The sequence below is a fragment of the Vombatus ursinus genome, unplaced genomic scaffold (assembly GCF_900497805.2).
Source record: "Vombatus ursinus unplaced genomic scaffold, bare-nosed wombat genome assembly UNPS02014772.1, whole genome shotgun sequence".
Taxonomy (NCBI): Eukaryota; Metazoa; Chordata; class Mammalia; order Diprotodontia; family Vombatidae; genus Vombatus; species Vombatus ursinus.
Genome location: NW_020954550.1, coordinates 32,207,026 through 32,231,211, shown reverse-complemented (window position 1 = coordinate 32,231,211; position 24,186 = coordinate 32,207,026). Strand labels below are relative to the sequence as shown.

The following is a 24,186-nucleotide window of genomic DNA, read 5'->3' as shown; positions in this document are numbered from 1 at the left end:
GTGTGTGTGTGTGTGTGTGTGTGTGTGTGTGTGTGTGTGTGTGTGTGATGCCCCTTTCTTGGGTTCGGCACCCCGGGTGCCCTCTTCCTGGGCACTGATGCCAAGAAGTGCCCCGCGCGCCCCCGCTCCTTCAGGCCCCGCCCCTTCAGGCCCGCGCCTCCCAGAAGCCGGGCCTGCCCGGGGCTCCGCCCCCGCTGGAATGCAGCCCGAGCTCCTCCGCCGGCGCAGGGTCCGTTCTGCGGCTCCAGGCAGGCCGCAATGGCGCAGAATGAGGCGGGCTGCAGCAGCCCCGGCACGTCTCTGAGGTCCCTCAGTGACCGGAGCCGCCTAGAGGGGGCGATCCTGAGCGGCTGGAGGAACTTCTGGCAGTCGGTGGGCAAGGAGAGGCCGGGGCCCGGCGCCACGCCGGCGGATGACGAGGAGGCCAGCGCCCTGACTAGGCTGCCGGTGGGTGAGGGAGACCGGCCCGCCAGTGCGCCTGCGCCCGCGGGAAGGCGGGGAGGGGTAGACCCCGGAGCCCGGCCTTGGCCCTCTGCTTGGGGTTGGACGCTTTCGGTTCTGTTCTGTTTTCTGCGGGCTTCCTCCCTCCCGCCCCGGCACTCCCCCAAGCCTGGCCCGTTTCTCTTGATCCAGCAGCATTGATTAAGCACTTGCTGTGTGCCGGGTGCGGAGCTTGGCCCTTGGAGCCAGAGTGAAGCAGCCCCAGCATTCTGTTGAACCCGGGTCGTCATCTGGCCCCGAGGCCAGCCCTTTATCCACTAGGCCACACGGCCTCGTGATTTTACTGTTCATCAGCTCACCAGCACTGATTAAGTACTTAGTCTATGCCAAGCACTGAGCCAAATGCTGGGGGTACAAAGATAATAAGCAGCCAACATTTGTATAGCGCCTACTATGTGCCAGGCACTGTGCTAAGCCTGTAGGTGCTGTTATCCCCATTTTGCAGGAGAGGAAACTGAGGCAAACAGAGATTATGACTTGCTGCAATAATGATGGTGACAATGTTGTCCATAGCAAACATATAGTGCCTACTATGTGCCTACTTTGCTAAGCATTTTTTAATTATCTCATTTGATTCTTACAACAATCCTAGGAGGTTTTTGTTGTTTAGTCCTTTTCAGGTGTTCCCAACTATAAACCTACTTCATTTGGGGTTTTCTTGGCAAAGATGTTAGAATGGTTTGCCATTTCCTTTTCCAGCTTATTTTACAGATGAGGAAACTGAGGCAAATAGAAATTGTGACCTGCTATAATTATGATGATGATGATTAGCATTTATGTAGGCTTACTATGTGCCAGGTACTGTGCTACACACTTTTCAGTTATTTCATTTGATCCTCAAAACCACCCTGGGAGAGAGGTGCTATTATTTTCTCCATTTTATGGATGAGGAAACTGAAGTCTTGACAGAAGTGAGGGAGAAGTGACTTGCCCAGCGTCAGACAGCAAAGAAATGAAACCTTGCTCTCAAGAAGCTGACATTCTATTGGGAAAAACACAATATGGCCCCAGACATACCCCCAACAAACACAACATCTACATTCCAGGCTTCTCTGCTCTTAGAAACAGAAGTTTCTACAGGAGAGGCTTTTGAAACTGCAGTTAAGTATGTATATAAGAACAGCTAATAGTTACATAGTTTTAAGGTTTACAAGGTACTTTATATATAAGATTGCATTTAATTCTCCTTATAACCCTTCGAGGTAGATTCTGTGAGTGTATATATATTACTGACAAGTAAGCTGAGGCTTAGATGTTAAGTGACTTGCCCAGGTCACCCAGTATCAGAGAAGCAAGTTTTGGACTTTGCTCTTCCTGATGCCAAGCCCTGTACTATCTACTAAGCAATGCTGACCTCACTCAGAGTAAATACAAGAAAGTTAGGGAGGGCAATAGTAATTAGGATGATCCAGAAAGAACTCTGTAACAGATGGTGCTTAAGCTTGGTGTTGAAAGAAGTGAGGGATTGTTTGAGGTTGAGATGAGAAGGGAGAGTATTTCAAGCATATAGGAAAGACATTGCAAAGGAAAGATGGAGTTGTGCATGTGAAGAACAGGGAGAAGGGCAGTTTGACTGAACCCTCAGGTGCAGGAGAAGGAGTGTACTCTCATCTTGACTTCCTGGCTTCCCTGGCTTCCTTCATGTTCCAGTTAAAATCTCACCTTGGAGTCAAGACATTAGCCATTGTGATGTCATTGGTCTTCAGAAATGAAGGATGGGGGCAGCTGGGTGGCACAATGGATAGAGCACAGGCCCTGGATTCAGGAGGACCTGAGTTCAAATCGGGCCTCAGACACACAACACTAGTTGTCTAACCCAGGGCACGTCACTTAACCCCATTGCCTAGCCAAAAAAAAAAAGGATGAATAACAAAATCCCACCTTCTACAGGAAACCTTTCCTGATTCCCATTAATTCTAATTTCTTCCTTCTGTTGATTTCTCAGTTTTTCCTACATATAGCTTGTTTGTACATAGTTGTTTGCATATTGTGCCCCTCATCGGACTGTGAGCTCCTGGAGAGTGGAGACTGTCTTTTGCCTTTCTTTTGTGTATCCCCATTGTTTAGCATGATGGCTGGCACCCAGTAGGAACTTTAATAAATGTTCATTGACTGTCCCAAAAGTCTAAGTGAAGTTTTAAGATTTATAACTTATACAGGACAACTTGATTAATGAGCTTGGAAACAAAGCTTGGGACCATGTTTTGAAGAGTTTTAAAAAACAAATAGAGGTTTATATTTTATCCTAGAGGCGAGAGAGCTACTGTAGTTTGCTGAATAGGGAGTGAATGGTCAGATCTATACTTTAAAGAATGTGACTTTAAGCAGCTGGGTGCGTGATGTATTAGAATAGGGAGAAACTTAAGGTAGGAAGACTAAATAGGAGGCCATTGCAGTAGTCTAGGCAAGAAGTAATGAGAACCTGAGTTAAGTTGGTAGATGCGTGAGTAGTGAGAGCAGAACAAATGTGGGAGATGTAGAGAGGTACAAATGACAAGATTTGAAAACTGGTTTGGATATGTGGAGTGAGAAGGGTAAGTTGAGAATAATGCTGAGGTTTTGAGCCTGGTTGGGAACCTGAAAGAATGGTGCCCTTGACAGACATAGGGAAATTGGACAGAGGGGTGGGTTTAGCGGAAAAGAAGAGTTCAATTTTGGACTTGTTGAATTTGATACATTTTCTGTGACATGAAATTTTCAATAGAATGATGCAGAAGTGAAGCTAAAGAAAGAGGTTATGGCTGTGTGTGTGTATATGTATGTATATACATACATATGTGTGTATATATGTATATATACATATATACATAGGTTTGGGATTCCTTAGTATAGACAAATAATAAAAAGCGCTATAAAACTATGCATACCCTTTGATCCAGAAATACCACTAAGAGACCAAAGAAAAAGGGAAAGTACATATGTATATATATATATGCAGAAATGTTTATAGTAGCTGTATTTGTGGTGGCAAAGAATTGGAAATTGAGGGTATGTTCGTCAATTGGAGAATAGCTGAACAAGTTGTGATATATGATTGTAATGGAATACTATTGTTCTATAAGAACAACAGGTAGGATATTTTCAGAAAATTCTGGAAAGACTTGCATGAACTGATGCAAAGTTAAATGAGTAGAACCTGGAGAACATTGTACATTGTAAGAGCAATATTGTATGATGATCAACCGTGACTTTGCTGTTCTCAGCAATACAGTGATCCAAGATAATTCCAAAGGACTTATGATGAGAAGTGCTGTCTACCTCCAGAGAAAGAACTGATAGAGCCCGAATGCAAATTGAAGCATACTTTTAAATTTTTTCTTTATTCTTCTGGTATTTTTGTCTCCATTTTCTTTTCTCACATGGCTAATATGGAAATGTTTTGTGTGACAGCATATGTATTACCTATATCAAATTCCTTCCCTTTTAAATGAGAGGAGGAGGAAGGAAGGGAGAGAATTTGGGCCTCAACATTTTAAAAAACAAATATTAACAATTTTTATTTACATATAACTGAGGAAAAATAAAAATTAAACATAAAATTTAAAAAAACTTCAGTTTGAGCATATGGTATGCGCTCTGATGTTAAATGTATTTGCGTAGCATATTTTCTACTTTTTCTGACTGCTTTCATGTTATGTTGCATTTAATATTTCACATTAGTGGTATTGTTTTCTCAGCCTGTGGGTGAATACTGTTTTTCTACATGAGACATTGGGGGAGGAGGGTTATGTTAGAAGGATGGCACAGCCAAGATCCCTCTGAAAATCTTACTGAAGATGACCATAGTGTTTGTGACCGTAAATCTCATGATCCGCTCCTTTGAGACACATTAGCTGTACCTAGGGGATGGCCATAGAAAAGATCTCATCTTTATCCATAAGTGTTATGTTTCCCTAATTAGGAATTCTGGCATTCTCCTGTCTGACTGTAATCTGTCATCTCACCTATTACCCTTGTGCTGCTGAATGGAGCATGCTTGAGGAAACTGAGCCAAGTTTACTGGGAACATTACAAATCAATATTGCCTAACTCTAACTAGGCCCTTACTGTAGCAGGGCAGTGCCTAATAAATGTTTATTGAATGATTCCTTAATATTTAATTCACTATTCCAAACCTTTTCCTTGCTTCAGTTTCCTGCACCCTGCCTGTTCTCTCTGAGCTCTTATTTTACTGAGAAAATCGAGAACATTTGATGTGAGCTTGGTCTTCCATTCTCTTCATCTCAGAACCCCTTGACATCTCTCAGTCTTCCTTTTCTGTTTTTTTAAAAGTATGTTTAATTTTTTTTTAATCAGCAAAAACTTTTTCCACCCTAACGGCCTCCCCTGCCTCCATTAAGAACAGAGGGGAAAAATGCTTTTTATAAACACGTATTATCAAGCAAAACAAATTTCTGCATTGGCCATGTCCAAAATACACACACACACACACACACACACACACACACACACACACACACACCCTTTGTATTTTCTATAATGTTGTGTTTGTACAAATTGTTCTTCTGACTATTCATGTAAATCTTCCCAAGTTTCTCTGAAACTATCTCATTCATCATTTCTTACAGCAACATAGTATCCTGTCTTATTTTTATACCCTAACTTGTCCAGTCATTCTCCAGTATATGGAAACCCTCTCAAATTCCCATACTTTGCTGTCTCAAAAAGTTATAATTATTTCCATACATCCTTAGGGCTTATTTTGCTTAGGACTAATATCTCTCTCTGACTCTACCCTTCTCCTCTTTTCCTCCTATTTCCCTATTGAGTGTATCCAACTCTGTGTGTGTGTGTGTGTGTGTGTGTGTGTGTATGTGTTCTTCCCTCCTTTTACCAGTTCAAATGACAGTGAGATTCAAGTATCAGCTTCCATCCCTACCCCCTACCTGATTGTGTTCCCTTCCCTCCCAATGTATTCCTTCCTTTTGCCTGTTTTTCTTTTAGGATCATCAAGACATGACAGAACTGTTCCCAAGCCTTCAGTCTAATTAGACTCCCTCTATGACCTCTGCGGACAATAATGTTCACAGGTGACACGTGTATCATCTCCTTATGTTAGAATGTAAGCAATTTATCTTTCTTTAGTCCTTTATTGTTGTTTGTTCGTGTTTACCCCTTTATGTTTCTCTTAACTCTTGTGTCTGGACTTCAGAGTTTTAGCAGAATGCTGGTTTTTTCATCAGGAATGCTTAAAAGTCCTTTATTTTGTTAAAGAGCAGTTTCTCCCCCTGTAGCATTATATTCAGTTTTGTTGGTTAAGCAATTCTTGGCTGTAAGCCTATATCCTTTGCCTTATGGAATATGGTATTCCAGTCTCTCTGCTCCTTTATAGTTGTCACTCTTAAATTGTGTGTGATCCTGACAGTGAGTGGCTCCTTGGTACTTGATTATTTTCTGACTGTTTACAGTATTCCCTCCCCCTTTGACCTTGAGCCTCTGGATTTTGGTTGTAACATTCCTGAGAGTTTTCATTTGGGAATATATTTGGAAGTTGATCAGAAGATTTCTTCTGTTTAGGTGCTGGTTCTAGGCAGTTTTCTTTTTAAGATTTCTCAAAATGTGATGTCTAGGCTTTTTGGTCATGGTGTTTAGATAGTTGGTGACTTAATTTTTTTCTACTTTATTTTTTTTTCGGGTCAGTTGTTTTTGCTATGAAGATACCTTACATTTTGTTTTGTTTTGTTTTTCAATCTTGACTTCATTGTAATATTTCTTGTTTTCTCATGGAGGTATTGACTTCTATTTGGCACATTTTGATATTCAGTAAGTTTTTTTGCTTGGGCAAGGTTTTGTACCCTTGTGTCAAATTGCTAATTTCCTTTTCAAGTTTTTCTTTCATACTCTTCTCTTTTCCAGTTTTTTCCTCTAGCATTCTCGTTTCATTGACAAAAATATTTTTAGCTCTTAAAAAAAAAAACAAACATCCTTTATTCTTCTCTTCCAGGAATTCTAGTTGAATTTGTGTCCAAACTGCTTTTCTTTAAGGCTGTGCTGGTAGATGTTTTGGAATAATTCTTTTCTTCTGGTTTTGTGTCGTAAGCATCCCTATTACCATAATAGCTTTTTATGGTGAATTTGTTTGTTTTTTTTATTCTTCCAGCCTGCTTCTTTACTGGATTTGATGTTAAGGCCTGGCTCAGTGCATTTCTGTAGAGAGAGTCTGACCTGGTCCTGTCTTCTTGGTTCTTTGAGTGTTCCTGATGTAGGTTTGGGTCTGAACAATAATAGACTGCTACTGCATTCAGCCATGGTCAGCCAGGTGGGAAACTGCTGGTTCAGACTTACAGAACTGAAGGCTCCCCTTTGGTTTAGGATTCCTGCCCTGGTTATTTTTCTGCAGACTTCAGACTGTGTTAAAAGCTTGAAATTATAACCTCACTGCTTTTGGGAATTTGAACCTCACTGTTACTTGTTTGCTTCTGAACCTGCTTCTTCTTAGTATACTGCTTAGGGTCTGAGACTGCTATGTGTTGGGGTGGCAGAGGAGAATGGAGAAGTTACAACAAGTTCTCTTTAGGCCCACCCTAGATCTGTGACCTGGAACTGGGTAGTAGGCAATAAAGTTGCCAGTTTTCACTTGTCCCTTTTGTTGTGCCCTGGTACATGTGTGAGTTCTCTTCTTGCCCTGATTCACAGCTTCTCCTTGGGTGCTGGTGTGTGCTGAGTGCAGTGTGTCCAAGTCCCATCTCCAGTGTCCATAGACCTCCCTGTCTGTCTTCCTATGCCAACCTGGGCTTGAAATATAGCTTGCTGAGTTTTTCTTGTATTTCCCTATTGGGATTTGGTCTGGTTTATTTTCTAGAAATGTTTGGAGAGGAGTTGGGGGGAGCTCCTCTATGCCCTGCTTTCTACTACTCCACCACATTGGCTCCTACCCACTTTTCTCCACTTTATCACAGTTGACCTTTCTCCTTGCCAAGGCCAACTCCTCTACGTGTGTGCTTGATCCCTTCTCATTTTCTCCAACAGATTGCATCCTCAGTTATTCTCTCTTCCCTTTATTTTCCTCTTCTCTCCTGCCCTCTGCTTTCCTCTCTCCTTTCACCTTCTTTCTTCTTTTCTCATCTCCATCTCCATATCCTCATTCCTTTCCTGCTGTCTCCAAACCTGTGTACATCTGCCTCATTGTTAAAAACCTCTTCACTATATCCTCTCATCCCTTCAAGCTGTCATTTTATATCTCTTCTTTTCTTAAATTCCTCAAAAAGATGTCACAATTCCCTACCTTCAATTCCTCTCCTGTTAGTCCTTAACCCTTTGCAGTCTAACTTCTGATCTCATCATACAAATAAAACATCTCTCCAAAGTTACCAGCAATCTCTTAGCTGCAAAATCTGATGATTTTTTTTTCCTTATCTGCCTCATATAGCACCTTTTGTTCTCTCTCCAGTCTGGGTTTTGGTGACACTGCTTTCTTTTGTTTTTCTTCCCTCTTATCTGATTGGCTCCTTCTTGGTCTCCTTTGCTGATTCAACATCCATATAATATTTCCTAAGGTTCTATCCTAGACTCTCTTCTCATTCTATATTCTGTCATCAGCTCTCATACATTTAATTACCTTCTTTATGCAGATCACTGTAAGATTTATGGGTCTAAACCCAGTCTTTGTCCTGAGTGCCAGTCCTGTGTCACTGATTGCCTATTGGGCATTTTAAATTGGATTTCCCAGAGACATCTTAAAACTCAGCATATTCAAAATTAAAGTCATTATCTTCTCCCCTCACCCCACTTATCTTATCACCCTCCACCCTTCTAAACTGCCCTATTTCTGTCAAAGTTACCACCATCCTTCCAATCTTCAATTTTATAGCCTTGGTCTTATAAGGATATCAAGGGATGATCCAGCCAAATATCCATTCAGTTGCCAGACTTTCTGTTTCTTCTCACACAACATCTCTTGCATCCAGCACCTTCTCTTTTGTCACAAGCTACCATATTAGTTCATGCCTCATCACTTCTTCTGTAGATTATCATGACATACTTTTTTAAATTGGTTACCTTGCCTTAAGTCCCTGACCACTCTGCTCCATCCTACACATTGCTGCTAAAGTAGTTTTCCTTCTGTGCACATCTGACCATGTTACCCTCCTACCCAAGCAACTGCGTTGGCTCCTGTGCTTCTAGGGTAAAATATAAAATCTTCTGTTTGACTTTTAAAGCCCTTTACAACCTTGCCCCATCCTATCTTTCCAAGATTGTTGGATATTACTCCACTTGCTCTGTAATCCTCCCAAACTCTACTTCCTCCTGCTTTTCACCCAATACTCCCTCTCTCATCTCTGTGCCTTTGCACTGGCTGTGACCCACACCAGGAATGTACTCCCTCATAGCATTCTTCTCTTCCTTGGTCATGAAGCTCAAACATCATTTTCCACAAGAAATCTTTCCTGATTCCCTGACTTCTAGTGCTTTTTCTCCAAACTACCATGAATTTAACTACTTTGTATATATTTATATTCTTTTACTTTATGTTTCTGCAATTTGTGATCCTATGTGTGCTTTCCTTCCTTACTAGAAAGTGGTTCTTTGAAAGTATGGATTGTTCCTTCTCCGTATTTATATCCCTAGTGCCAAACCTGTCACATAGCTTAATAAACTTAAACATTTGTTGATTGATTGATGGTCTAACCCCCTGAAAAAGTTATATTTGAACCAATCACTGCCTGAAAGATGGATCAGACTTCCATAAAATAGTAAATTAGATTTTGGATGGTAACTCAGATAATGGTCTTTTACAGAGTGGTTTTTAAAAAATAGTGTAATGTAGTGTTAAATCATAATCGCCTGTTGACTTATTGTTGGATTTCTGCAAGAAAGACTTAACCAAAAAGTACTACAGTTTAAGGGTTGGAAAGATCCATAATGGGAGTGAAATAACCACCAATTTTCTCCACTAAAGGCAGAAAAAAAATAGACAAATCATAGAATGAGGGATTTGTGTTTGACTGTGATATGTTATAGTGTTACCATCACATCTACATGCTGTAGGAGACAGGAAAGTTGGCCTCGGAATCAGGAAGCCCTGGATTCAAGCATTGCCTCTGATATGACCTTCTGGAAGTCACTAAACCTCTCAATGCCCTCAGGTGATTCTTTAGGACCATGAGTTACCAATGCTACAGCCCATCAGTCTGTGGAAGAGGTTTCCATACCAGGCAGTTCTTTATACCTCCAGTAAATAAATGAAATTATAGCTATAGACCAAAACAAAAAATTCAGCTTTAAGGATTAATGATGTTTGGTAATCTTATAGTTTTATAATTTCTTGATTGTTTTGTAATTTTTTTTAATCACGTATACATTATCTAGGCTGTGATTTATTGAAGCTGCAATTTACCCATCTTCCTGTCCTTCTGTGTTTCAGATTTATGTGCAGTTGTACATTATGTCATTTCTTTCACCTCATGATCTGTTTGAACTGGGAAGGACAAGTCGATATTGGAATGTAACTGTACGAGATCCTATGCTGTGGAAATTTTTTCTTTTGCGGGATCTTCCCTCTTGGTCATCTGTCGACTGGAAGTCTCTACCAGACCTACAAGTCTTAAAAAAACCGTTATCTGAGGTTATTGACAATGAACTTTATGACTATATGACAATGTAAGTATTCAGTTTCATAAAATTAAAACAAAACAAAACAGTGACTGCTGTTTCTGTGAAGGCAGTGGAGGATCATGCCAGATTTGGAGTCAGAGGATTTGGGTGCCTATCCTGACTGCCATTTGCTGGGTGTGTGACTTTCAGCATGTCATTTAAGTTCTGTGTGCTTCAGTTTCCTCATTCATAAAACCAAAGTGTTTGGACTCTGTTATATCCCTTCCCTGTATCCCTTCCTTACCCCTGGAGGGTAGGTCCTGGTGGCAGACCAGGATGAGTCAGAGGAGGAAGGCTATGTCTTCTCAAGATGCCTGTAGTGGGGTGAATAAATTCAGTCAAGCCCCAAGTTCCAGCCATCTTAGATTCTAGTTCTCAGAACTGGGTGTAGATTCTGGGACCTATACTGACCTCATCAGGCTGGAACAATTTTCATCAACAAATCTTGTACCACCTGCCTATCCTTAATCACTTAACTGTTTCCCCATTTTCCATTCCAGTTTAATTTGACTTTCTTTTAGTGTGGGAGAGTACATGGAGCATTAGCTTGAGAGTTAGGTTTGGGTCTTTGCCACCAACAAGTTGTGTGACCAGAGTTCTTTTGGTTTATAGTATTTGGGGGTTTGTGTACCCACTTTGTTTCCAGTTCTTTGCAACCATAAAAGTGCTACCATGAATATTTTGATACATATTTAACTGTTATGTATTTGACTTCTAGGGGGTATGTATGGATGTGTGTGTGGATGTTTGTGTATGTATATGCACATTCAATAGTGGGATCATTGGGTCAAAGGTTATTAACAGTTTCGCACATACTTTTTCACGTATAACTTTTCATGCATAATTCTAAATTGTTTTCCAGAGCACAAATGGATCAAATCACAGTTCTACTAACAGTATATTGGTGTTCTTGTTATTCCACAGTCTTCCCAGTGTTGACTATTTCTGTTTTTTTTGTTGTTTGTTTTGTTGTTGTTTTGGGCATCTTTCCCAGCTTGCTAGGTGTGAGATAATGGAGGATGACTTGTTGCTAACACCTGAAATATCTCTATTATATTTGTTTTTTAACTATCGATTTAACAAACATTGATTGACAGACTTAAAATTCCTCCTGAGGCAGTCTCAGTGGTTTAATGAGAATGATAAAAGAAGATCATAAATAAGATGTTTTTCTTCTTTTTTAATTTCTAGTTATGGCTGTCTTAAACAGGTATAAAATGAGCTGTCCACATACCAGAAGACATTTGAAATCCAGTCGCCACATGTATGGAGCTGTTGCCTCTTTTTTGCAGTCACTGATCCTTCAGACCGAACCTCGATTTGCTATGTTTGGACCAGGTTTGGAAGAGCTGAATGTATCTTTGGTGTTGAGCTTGATGTCTTGCGTGGAACTTTCCCCAATGGCTGGTTTACCTCAGAGGCAAATTGATGGTAATTTCCACATTCATCTATGGTGTATGGGAATTTGAATGCTTTGGGCTTGATTCTACCGTTGAGTAGGCAGAAAATTACTCATTATTTAATGGTGAGTTAACTCTTTGAAACAAATAAGATAGAATAATTTGATGCAGTGGAACATCCAGTAGTACCAGTGAGCTAAAAGTAATTCACCTTGAAAATATTGAGCGTTTTCTTAGAAGTTAATGAAAAATAACTTTATATAATATAACCAAGGATTATGAAAAATTTACTGTTTAGCAGAGCATTTAATTTTTATAATAGAGGTCATAGATGTCATAGTTTAGAAAGAATTAATAGCAACAAATATTTATTGAATTTTTACTCTATGCACATCATTTTACTAGGTGGTGGGGATACAATAACATATAAGACTTAGTTCTGACCCCTCTGGAGCCGATAACTAGTTGAGAATATAGGACATATACATAAAAAAGATAAATAAGGTAGTATGTGCTAAGTAGCACTTGAGTGATATTGGCTTCCTCACTCCAGCTCCTGTAGCAACAATGAATGCAGTAGCTTGGACTTGAGGGACAACTGGAAGTGGAAAGACCAGTAAAGAGTAAATTTTTTAGGCAGTGATGAGGACCTGAACTAGGGTGACAGTAGTGAATAGGGAAAGGGATAAGAGATTTGAAAGAATTAGGAAGAAAGAATTGATAATACTTGGTGATTAGATGTGGAGAACAAAGAGGAGGACTAGGGAGGGAGAGGTACCCAAGGTTTCAGGCTTAGGAATCTGGGAAAGTATTGTTGACAAAAGTGGGTAAGTCAGGAAGAGGGGCTGACTTTTGGAGAAATGGAATGCTTGAGTTTTTAACATGTTGCATTCATGTGGAAATGGTAGAAGGTTAAAGATACAAGTCTGGATCTTAGGGGAGAGATTAAGGTTGGACATAGAGATTTACAGGAGGCATTTATATTGAGACGATAGTTGACCTGGTGAGAATGGAAGAGATCTGTGAGATAGAATACAAGGAAGAGGAATTTTGAAAACGATTACCTCAAAATCCCTCTGTATGTCCTCCATGTTTCTCCTTCACTCTAGTATCTGTTGAAGAGGTAACCTTTTCCCTTGCCAAGGCCGACTTATCTCATCGTGCCATTTATCTCATCCAATTCTGCCTCCTCTAGGATCTTGCCCCTCACTCAATTATATTCATTCTCTCTCCTTGACTCTCCACTCTGTCTCTCTCATCTTCATTCCCTCCTTATCTTCCTCTTGTTCACCTTTTGGAATTCCTAGTTTCCATCAAAACCCAGTTCACCACCATAAAAAGACTTACATGAACTAGTGCTAAGTAAACAGATGCAAGAAAACAATAAGCACAATGAATACAACAATGTAAATGGAAAAAATAACTATAATACAGTTGAAAGTGAATATTATAGAACTACAGAAGACAAACTTGGCTTCAGAGAAGGGATATGAGAAGACACTTCCCCTCACTTTATTCCTTTGCAGAAATGAGGAGCCCACTAGTGTAGAACATTGACTCTATTGTTACATTTAAAAAAAAATTGATCAGTTTTTCTGATTTTTCATCTTTTAACTCTCTTGGAAGGAGAAGGAGAGAGATTACAGGGGGAAACTTAGGCAATGTAAAAACAAATTATGTTAATGCAGTTTTATTTTTGAAAAATACTTCAGTTCAGGCATTACCTTCTACATGAAGTCTTTTTTGATCCCCGCTCCTCCCAAGTGGTGTTCTTCCCCAAACTGTCTTGTATGTATTTTGTGTGTGTGTGTGTGTGTGTGTGTGAGTGTGTGTGTATCCTGTATAATTTTGTACAGAATATAAGTTCCTTGAGGCCGGGGGCTTTTGCGTTTGTCTTTGTATTTCCATTGCTTAGCACAGTACATAGCACATTTGTTGTTATTCAGTCATTCAGTTGTGTCCTGACTCTTCATGACTCCATGTACCATAGCACAACAGTGCTGTCCGTGGGGTATTCTTGGCAAAAAATATTGGAGTGGATTCCCATTTCCTTCTCCAGCATTTAGCACATACTAGACAATAAATGCTTCATTGATGTTCTAGGATTGAAGAAGTTTATTACTTTACCACTGTTAATTGTACATGAAATGTAGAACGACTATTATAGCTTATGTTTTTACTAAATAAAGTCATGATACATAATGTGAGCTTCCTAAACTTGAATATACCATGTTAGCAAAAAGTTCTCAATAATACTCTAAATTGGGAGAAATTTTTTAAAAATGGATTATTAAGCTATTAGGCTCCCTTGTGCGTGAGAAGAGGTGGATTTATGTGATTGGAAAGGAGATGGACTGTTCATATAATGAGAATGAAAGAAAATAGACAGCAAACTGAGTACATTGGAACCTCCTGAAATAATAAAAGAACAAAGAGAAGGTCTTGGGTACATTAGAATGGATACTGTATTGAGCATTTATGGGAAGACATAGACAAAAATTTCATGAACAGTTTGTGCTACAATTTCATAGCAATAGTACCTATATCATTGAAATTATAGATCAACCAAGGCAAAGTAATACACTTTTTAAAAGAAAGCTCCCTTGGATGTTGGAAGGTTAAAGGCCTACAGTAGCTATTTATTTAAAAAGATGTTGACCTTGGCTGATGGGACAAAGGAGTGAATATTTTAGTAGGACACAGTATTCTTTGAAACGTAAATCAAATGAGTTATCTAGTAATTTGTGGATTCAGTAGCTTTGTACTAAGAAACAGACTTAAAATAAAATTTCCCTAACAATTGTGAAATAGGCACATATTTTAAAAATTTGGTAGTGATGCTGAGTCTAAAGAACAGTAGATTGGGAGTTGAAAAGAGCAGAGTATCCTGGGTAAACACACTTAGTAATTGTTTGACTGTGGGCAAATCACTTAACTTCTCTAAGTCTCAATTTCCTTATCTGTAAAATGGGGATAATAGCACTTTACAGGGCTATTATGAAATTCAAATGTGAAAATATATGTAAAGCGCTTCGCAGACTTTAAAACACTACATGTACTAGCTATTTTTTGTATATGTACATATACAGACACACACATATGTATATAGGAGAAGGAAATGACAAACTATTCCAGTAACTTTGCCAAGAATCCCCACCCACAAAAAAAAGAAATTTTCATGATACTTTTGTTGTATATTTGAAAGGAATAGCAAGTTGTTCATAGTAGACTTGCAGTTTCATATGCAATCATCTTTTTTATTGTATGATGTCATGGAAATGTTTATTTTATTCCATAGATTAAAAAATAAAAGAAAACTGAAAAAAAAAAAAGAAAACTTCAAATGGGGTCATGGTGAATTGGACACAGCTGAACAACAAAAAAACAAGTATATGTACATGTACACTCATCTGTGTGTGTGTATACACATGCACACACACACACACACACACGAGCCATTATTATTACTTGGTACAATTTGGCTCTACCCAGTTTTATTTTGATTAGTTGGTGACCAATGTTTCTGACTGATGTGTTTACAATGGGGAAAAATTATAGAATTCATGGATTACAATATCTATACTTCTATTCCTCAAACTACAAATATATATATATATATATATGAAGATTTTCCTGAGTTTTATTTCCAGGTATGAAATCAAATATACTTATAAAATCTATTTTACTGTTGGTCATTAATGGCCATAAGGTCAAGGTAGATGCTCCTTAGGAAAATGAATAATTGGTTTTGGGAATGATTATGTACGTGTAATAACTTGCAGATGGACTAATTCCTACTGGACATTATCCAATCTTTAAACCATTTTTCATTTTACTAGACCACTGATTATCCACATTTGCTTTTAATTTTGATTGCAAATTGCCAAAATGGGGTATAATACAACCCCACCAAAATCCTGATTTTTTAGTTTAATTTAAAAAAATACAGAAAAGTAATCTTGAACCTTTAGTATAGGTTGGTACTTTTTCAAACTGCTCACTCTTAGTTAAAGAGAGATATATATATACACACACACACATATATACATACACATATATATACATATACACATATATACATGTATACACATATAAAAGAATTTTAGAGTGTTATTTTTTTATGGTTGGAGTGGGAATATATATATTATCTTTTAAAATTAGTTATTTTAACTTTTATCAGAAATCTATGTAAACTTAGCTTAATGGCTTACATTAGCTTTTTGCTAACAGGTAAAAGAGTATTGTCTAAGGCTAATTGTCCTTTGTTGTTCTTTATCCAGATTTTTAATACTGCATGAATGAAAGTCACATGCAGCCCCCCCTTTTCTTCAGCTCAGGTGTAATATTTTATTCCAGAGCCACACATAAAGAATTATCATTTGGCTCTTTTTGTTCTCACTAGGTGTTCTTTCAGCCTTTCTCTTCTGCTGTATTCAGTAATAAGTTGTTTTGATTTTGTATTTTTCTCCTTCAGGCATTGGATCAGGAATCAGTTTTCAGTTGAGCAACCAACATAAATTCAATATCCTGGTATTATATTCAACCACTAGGTAAGGCTACTTATCTTGTGACCTGCCTGGAATCTGACTGAGACATTTTTATGGGTTAGGGCCCTGTTGAGTTTCTGCTTGTGTGTTTTATTTTAAAAATTTTATCTTTTAGGAAAGAAAGGGATAGAGCAAGAGAAGAACAAACGAGTGCAGTCAACAAAATATTCAACAGGCAGATTCCTGGAAATGATGAACAGAGGGGCCGATACAGTGTGATTCCACAAATTCAGAAGGTGTGTGAAGTGGTGGATGGGTTCATCTACGTTGCAAATGGTGAAGCTCACAAAAGTAAGCATTTTCTTATCTTTAAAAAAATCACACTGGCCATTTTATTGTTTGCAATGAAAGTGGGAACATGTATTTTTTTTTAATATGGCTTTCTTAAGGACATAATGAGTGACAGGTTAATTTGGATAATATGATTATATGATATTCTGTGAAAAGTTCTTATTTAGTCCTGCTTCTGAAGTAAGTTTTATATAGATTCTCTTATTCAGATAATCCTGGCCAAGAATAAAATCCTATTTTTGCTTTTTTTTTTAATTGCCTAGATAACGAAGGAAAAGGAGGGAGTAGAGCATTGGCCTCAATTGAGAAACTTAGTTGTCTGCATAATCCAGATTTTCTGCATAATTGTGAGCTTTTCCTTTTGTGTTATGTAACCCTGACATTACAGTGCGGATGACTTCAGGCCAGTTTATTAATTTCCTGTTTAACTAAGATAGAGAGTGACTAGACCTGTGATTTCACTGATAAAGTGAATTGCTGTTCAAGGAAATTCTCTTTCCTGATGCAGGTCAATGCCTTCTTTGTAATTTATAATCTTAGAGAATTGCTTAGAGCATTGAGAAATTAAATGACTTGCCCATATTTTCATTTCTAATTTCAGAGACCTTTTTTACAAAGGTACTTTAGGTTCTTAACCAGCTATAGACTAGAGATTTTGAGAGAGCTTATTTATAAGATATTAATGAAAGCAGTAAGTTCTGGAAAATAGAATATATTATGAGAAGCCACGTATCTAATAAAGGAAGAAATTTGAAAACTCTTAAGTTCTATATAAATGTTTTTCGATGTTATGTTTAGCTAATAGAATTAGGCTGGTCTCTAGTAGAAAAGGCTATGGTAGCATTTGACTGTTAAAGAAATGCTTTGTAAATATTGGCGATCAGATAGTTATCATTTATTTTCTACTAAGATTATATCTATATAAGAGTCCTGAACTTATAATTTTAAAAATTATCTTAATTGTTCATTTCTACAAAATGAATTCATCCAATTTGGCCATAAAGAAAACATCTTTCTCCCCAGCCTTTCCCCAGCTCAAACACAGGCTTAGCTATTTTGTAATCTGATATTTAAAATTCTATCATGGGACATAAGTGATGATGTAGTGGAAAGAACTCTGAACTTGAGTCAGGAAACCTGGGTTCACACTCTGTGTCTGATATTTGCTGGGTGTTTGACTTCAAGTCTTTTCACCATTTTGAGTCTTGGTTTCTTCTATAAAATCAAGATAATAATACTTGAACTCTCTGTCTCACAGGGTTTTTCTGAGGAAAACACTTGATAAACTAAAAATATTGTATAAATGTGAGCTTTTATATTATTGACTGCGAATGGGACAGAGCAAAAAGTGATTAAATTGCTTCAGGAAAGACATAAGTTCCATTAGGACTCAGCTCAAATGCCACATCTTCTATGAAGCTTTTCCTGGGCACTCCACCCAGAAGTGGTGCCTGCCATCTCTAAACCCCTATAGTAATTGGTTTGTTTAACTCTTAGGGAACTTAGCTCATACTGTCTCATATGTAGTTACTCATGTGCATGTTTCATGGTCCCCAGTAGATTGTTGAGATCAAAGACCATATCTTCAACGTCTTTGTTTTTCACACAGACCTAGCGCAGGGATTCGTACAGTATAGTTGTTCTGCATACCCGTCAAATGAATGAAACAGTGAAGAAATTAGGAAGACCTTCCTAATACTCCCAAAGAGTATGAGAGAGACTCGCTACTTCATGGTTATTTTTAAGAATACAATAGACTACTGTTTCTATGATTTGATCTATGAAGCAAAAAGATGGACTGATTTATTTTTCAATACTTCTTCTAGTCTAAGACTTTTTATAGGCAGCCATCAATTTCCCCATTATGTTAAAACCCAGCAGTGAAAATGAACTTAGAAGTGCTTCAGTATCAAAAGCTGTGTCTGCTTTTGTGTCCCTTGTAACACCTTCTACAGTGCTTTGCACCCAGTCAGTGCTGTTCACACAGTTATTCTTGATATATACTTGATGATTGAATGAATGTGGAGTTATCTTTTTCAGCAGACTCTTTGGAAAAGGTCAAAACTCATGTTTAATTTTACTTCATTTTTGAGCGTATGGAGCCAAACAGTCAAAAGAGAGGAGAAAGAATAAAGGAAAATAGAATAAAATTATAGTATTAGAACTGGAAGAGACAGTGGAGATAATGTAGTTTTAGTCCTTCATTTTACAGATTGGAAAACTGAGGCATGGAGAAGTTTGCTTTGCATAAGGTTATAAAGCTTAGTGCTAAAGCCAGGAATAAAATCAGGACCTTCTGATTCTTAACCCAGTGTTCCTTCCAAATGAGAGAGAATAAAAAAGAAGTAGGAAAAAAATGAATGAGTATCCTAAATACCCAGTGGTAGCAAAGTGTACCATATCATTGAGGTCAGTGAAAATTGAAATTAGTTATAGGTTAGGGCTTTAAAAAGATGAGAGACAACTATAAGGAATTTTTGAATGACTTGAGTATTAGATTTATATTTATAGATGAGTATTTGAGACATTTGCTTTGTATTCTCTAGTTCTTCTTAAAAACTTGAAATGTCATAATCAGCAAGCATTCATTAAGCACCTACTGTGTGCTAGGCACTATATTAGGCACTGGACATATAAATGCAAAAAATGAAATAATATTCCCAGGTTTTCTTAGTACAATTTTGTCAGAGTAGCAGCTAAGTCTAGAGCGTGAGCAATTTTCATGTGTCTTGTCTCATCGTGGTCATTTTCCTCTCACAAAGGATGCAAAGGTTTCTCCTTGTGTTCTTTAGGACATGAATGGCAAGATGAATTTTCTCACATTATGGCAATGATAGACCCAGCCTTTGGATCCCCAGAAAGACCTTTGCTGGTTTTATCTTGTATTTCTCAAGCCACTGTAAAAAGGATGCCTTGTCTTTATTTGGCACATGAGCTGAAACTAAATGAACTTCAACTGCCTTGGATGGTAAGCTCTCATTTCTTTCTCTTAACATTTTTCTATAATTGAATAGCATACTAAAGCCAGTTATAGAAGTCAAAAGCTACAGAAAGCGTTGCTAATTTATGAATTAAATGAAATTTAGCGAATATATTTAATGAATATATTTATTGAATAATAAATGAAATTAAATGAAAATTAGTTTGAAGTGATCGACTGTTAATCCTCTTCACTAGTCTTCTGTCTATATGAGAATATAGAAAAACAATAAAATAGCAGTTCAGCTCAGCAGGCATTTGTTAAGTACCTACTTTGTGCATGTATGAGGCAATGTGTTAGGCTTTCAGGAAATGTTGATACTTATGGAGAAAGGAACTGTGATTTCATTAGCATAGGGAACTCTAGGTGTGGAAACAACCTCTACCAATACACATTGCAACCCATCTGTGACTTAACAGATTAACATAGATTATAGATTTGAAAGGCACCTTGTTTCCATTTTAATCCAGCAGCCTCATTTTATAGGTTAAATCCTAGGGAACTGCCTAAAGCACGTGGAAATTATGCAACTTGTCTATTGTCACCCTGCTAGCGAATGTCAGAGGCTACAGTCATGGATTGGGTAATCATTTTGTTTTTTCAGCCTTCATCATTCGGATTTTTTCATAAGTAATACATTATTTTGTTAAAAGTTACACACTCTATTGTGTACAATATGGCAATATGGTTTGGTGGAAGGATTGCTGAATTAGGAGAGAACTTTTATTCAGATCCCAACTTTGTCACTTACTACCTGTATGACAAGTCACTTCATTTTGTTGGGCCTCACAAGAGTTTGTTTATTTGTTAAAAAAAAAATACTAATATTGAGAGGGTTGTACTAGATGGATATCTGAGTTTGCTTCTGACTCTGAATCTATTAACCCTTGTATCTCTTGTGAGTGACAGGTGTTTCAGTTCTTTTATATGTATTAGAAATGAAAGTATCAAAAATACTTTTGGTACTAATGTCATATTTCTTTTCAGCTGTAAGCTTTGTTTATTCAAGGCTTTTGGGGTAATTTTTTGGAATTCAAAGTGGACCCCTTTGGAATAATTTGTCTTAATTCATATAACCCAATAATGACTTAGAAATTTAGCAACTACCATGTACCCCATTAGTGTAATGTAATAAATTATATGCCTTAAATTAATAATTAATAAATTATGTGCATTTAGATGGGCAACCTATTGAGTTAGTTTATTAATACATATATCTTGGGCAAACACTACAGTTAGATAGTGAACAGGGCCTGAAACAATAAGAGGGATCAGTCTGGGTTGCATCAGGGAAATTGTGCATCATTTTTAATGATCTCAAGCTCTTCTCCTTTCTGACAGAAAAAAAAAAACATCCATCTTTCAACCAAAAAAGTCATTGTTTTGGTGATGCTATATGGCTATGCATCACCACAATTTCCAAAGAATCAGAATCGCAGATGACCCAAAGGATAATGTAGAGACACATGATAGAGATATATGTAAGCTTATGGTATACCACCACCAGGACCTGCATGGAAGAAATACTATAAAAGATATCATTCAGGAGAGGTAGGATCAGAAAAGAAAGCAGTCTGGACATGTAGTGAGAAGGAAGACTTACATAGGGGCATACTGAGGAGAAAACAGGACTAGGTAAGCCTCTAACTTGTTAGGTAGTTTCTATCTGGAGGATTTGTGGGAAGATAAGAATTGCTCAGGATGAAAGGCATGGATGGGTTCCGGTCTCTACCTGTAGAGGGAGTGCTTACATTGGTGAAATCACAAGTCAGTTGAAGTATAATAGAAATTATTATAGTACACTCCTATCTTGATAAAATTTGAGTGACCCATTCATTCTAGGGTTTTTGTTTTTTAAAATATTTTATTTTTCATGTATTTGTGTAAATGCTGGTTTAGTTTAAGTACTAACACTTGAAAATTGTCCTCTGTTACATTAGGCTTAAAGCAAGGGAGCATGTGCTACAATTTTTATCTCTTGCCCCTTTATCCACTGTGGAAGCGAGTTACATGCCTGTCCCTGCCTCAGCATTCATTTATCCTTTTCTTGCAGACCCTGTGAGATGTCACAGTTCTGATACTCAGGAAAGTCTAGACCCGAAGAGACATCCTGCCACTCAGTGTTCTAAACACAACATTTTCTCTTATCCTTTTGATTATTGTATAACAATATCCAGAACACTGAGGCCATTGAGACAGTTTTTCAGAGACTGATTTTCCAATTGAAACTCCAAACATTCTGATCTGCCATTTAGAGAGAAAATCTTTCTTTTTTTGGTCACAGAGTTTTGTTTTTAAAAATTAAAATCTTTTATTGTATATTTTCCTAGGTGCAGGATGTGGAAGCTGAGACTTTAACTGGGTTTTTGAATGGCATTGAATGGATTCTTGGAGAAGTTGATTATAAACATCCACTGTGATCCTTCTCATGTGCGCTGACTTAAGGACTAAGCCATTTGAAATTTGGTTTTAAGGACATGATGTAGGTGTTTCCTCAAGCTTGCTTTGCCCTTTCTTTGGTTTTCTGCCAGGTGAGATTTAAATGGGCATAGCTGTAATTGTTGAGTTTTCCACAATAAATCTAGCTTTAATCTTAAGTGAATTACAAAGGAAATGTATATGTGGTGGTACCTAACCCCTTCCCAATGAATCTTTTTGAGTTTTTTTTTTGATGTTTTTTGATATTTTTATTTTAAATTTAAATTTCCTCATTTTACTGTCTATAAATTCAGAAATATTAGCACATTTGTACATTTTTCTACGTTTGTTCCAAACTTTTCACTTCTACTGCTCCATTGAGAGATTGTAATTTTAGGAAGTACCTGGTTTTCCAGTCTTTCTGGGGGCTTTCCTGAGGATCCATAAATCATTATCAGGGAAGAGATACCCAGTCTTTATATGCTGCTTGGAAATAATTGGTTGCTATGGTTCCAGTGGTAGCTGGAAAATATATTCAGGAGTTGCACCTTTATTATAAAACTTTTTTTCATATACTGTTAATAGCAGTGGAAATTTAATAGTATAATTGAGAGCTAAGAAATATAAAGATTTTAATAAAAGTATAAATACATGCATTATTTATACAAGGGTAATATTTAAGTGTGTTTCTGATAGGAAAAAATTGGTACTTGAAATTAATTTTTATAAGCACCTTACCTAATCTCTCAAATAAATTTATAGTCATTTTTCACTAATGAAATGAGATTTTGTCTCTTCAATTTGCTGTGTTACTCAAAGTGTCTTTAAAATCCTAAAGCAGGAATATTTAACACAGGAAAATTAGTGAAAACAGTAATCAAGATGGAGGTGAAAATAAGGACTAGAAACTGAAAAATATGTTCATTCAGTCATTCATTGAATGACCATTTTGCCTGTACTCTGAACAAACATTCTTTCAGACCAGGAGTTCTTAATCTCTTTTGTGTCATAGACTCTTTGACAGTGTGACAAAGCCTATGGACTCCTCAGAATAATATTTTTAAATGCATAAAGTAAAACACACAGGATTACAAAAGAAACCAATTATATTGAAATATAGTTATCAAAATGTATTTTTTAAAGTTCATAGAACCCAGGTTAAGAATTCCTATTCTAGACATAGGGAGATATAAAAAAGATAATTATGACATAAAATAAAGGCCTGGAGTAAGTTACTCGTCATAAGGAATGGTTTAAACTATTTTCATAACTCTTAATATGACTTCTTCTCTGCTTCCATGGTACCATTCTTACTGTGGTGCCCAGGGCTTCTCTTCCCCTTTAGTCCTCGTTTTTTATTCTGCACTCCCAAATCAGAATCCACCTTGTACTTGCCTTGGCCATAGGTGGTCCCTTGTGTCTAATATGAAATCCACTATAGTAGCCAACACATAATTGTTGCTGGATACATCTCTATGTTCTAGTCCATCTTCTTGATATGTTTGATAAATACTGATTCTAAATGTATTTATCAAACTTTGTCATTCAATGGCATACTTGTATTTGTAACATGTATATTTGTATTTGTGTATTTGTAACACTCTCAAGGTTCTTATATTTGTAACACTTAGGATAAATGTTCTTGCTCTCACTCTCCAATAAAAACTTGTACAGGGGCAAGGTCTATACTGAAGGAGAAGACTTTTGACTAACATGAAGAAGATGGAATTACCTATTTTCCCACTCCTTTTATTTTTCTTTTCCCTTTGTTTCTGTTCCTTTCTCCCCCTTAATTTAATAAGGACTTATTAAGTGCCTTTATATACATGGCCCTAGAGAAACAAAATAAAAATGAAAAATAATCCCTTCCCTCAAGTAAGAGACATTCTATTGGATACAATACTTAAAAAGATAGATATATTATAAACATGTTATATACTTGTATATACATATACACACATCTATCTTTATATCCCTTAGACTAAAGAGTGAAATTCTTAGAAGTTATTTAGTCCTACTGTTAGCACTTAAGACTCAAGAGGTTACTAAAATCTTTACTAGATCATGCTGACATAGATAAATCTTATGACATTTATTCTTTGACTTTTAGCAAATGGTATAATATCTCTTTAGTTAGTATTTTGTTGCTATACAGGTAAGAATCTTATAAAGTGATTCATTCTTTTTAAAAAATGGACAGATTTTATTTTTATGCCATAATTTCTCAATATATCCCTCTCTTCTCCCCAACTCAGAGACCCATCCCTTATTAAATGAAAAAGAAAGAAAGGGGCAACCAGCACATTAAATGATTCAAATATTGTGTGGTAAATATTGTTTCATAACTAACTAGTTGTTATTAGCTAATCCTGTGACTGGCTAAGTGGACCAGTTATCTTTGTTTCTTCCATGACCACACACTGCATCCCTAACCACAGAATGATGTTTGGAAGTA

The 24,186-nt window shown here is 37.2% G+C and overlaps 1 protein-coding gene across 2 annotated transcripts; it reads left to right on the top strand.

The window, feature by feature from the left end:
* The first annotated feature begins 233 nt into the window (after positions 1 to 233).
* FBXO4 (F-box protein 4) lies at positions 234 to 21,915 on the top strand. 2 transcript variants are annotated; one of them, XM_027863519.1, is made up of 7 exons: positions 234 to 447; positions 9,866 to 10,101; positions 11,306 to 11,526; positions 15,970 to 16,045; positions 16,158 to 16,333; positions 19,126 to 19,301; positions 21,644 to 21,915. In XM_027863519.1, exons 1-7 carry the CDS (start codon positions 259 to 261, stop codon positions 21,731 to 21,733), a joined length of 1,164 nt encoding a protein of 387 aa, XP_027719320.1. In that variant the 5' UTR covers positions 234 to 258; the 3' UTR covers positions 21,734 to 21,915. The 2 variants fall into 2 exon arrangements, with proteins under 2 accessions (XP_027719320.1, XP_027719319.1); XM_027863518.1 differs by having other exon boundaries at positions 19,105 to 19,301.
* The last annotated feature ends 2,271 nt before the right edge of the window (positions 21,916 to 24,186 follow it).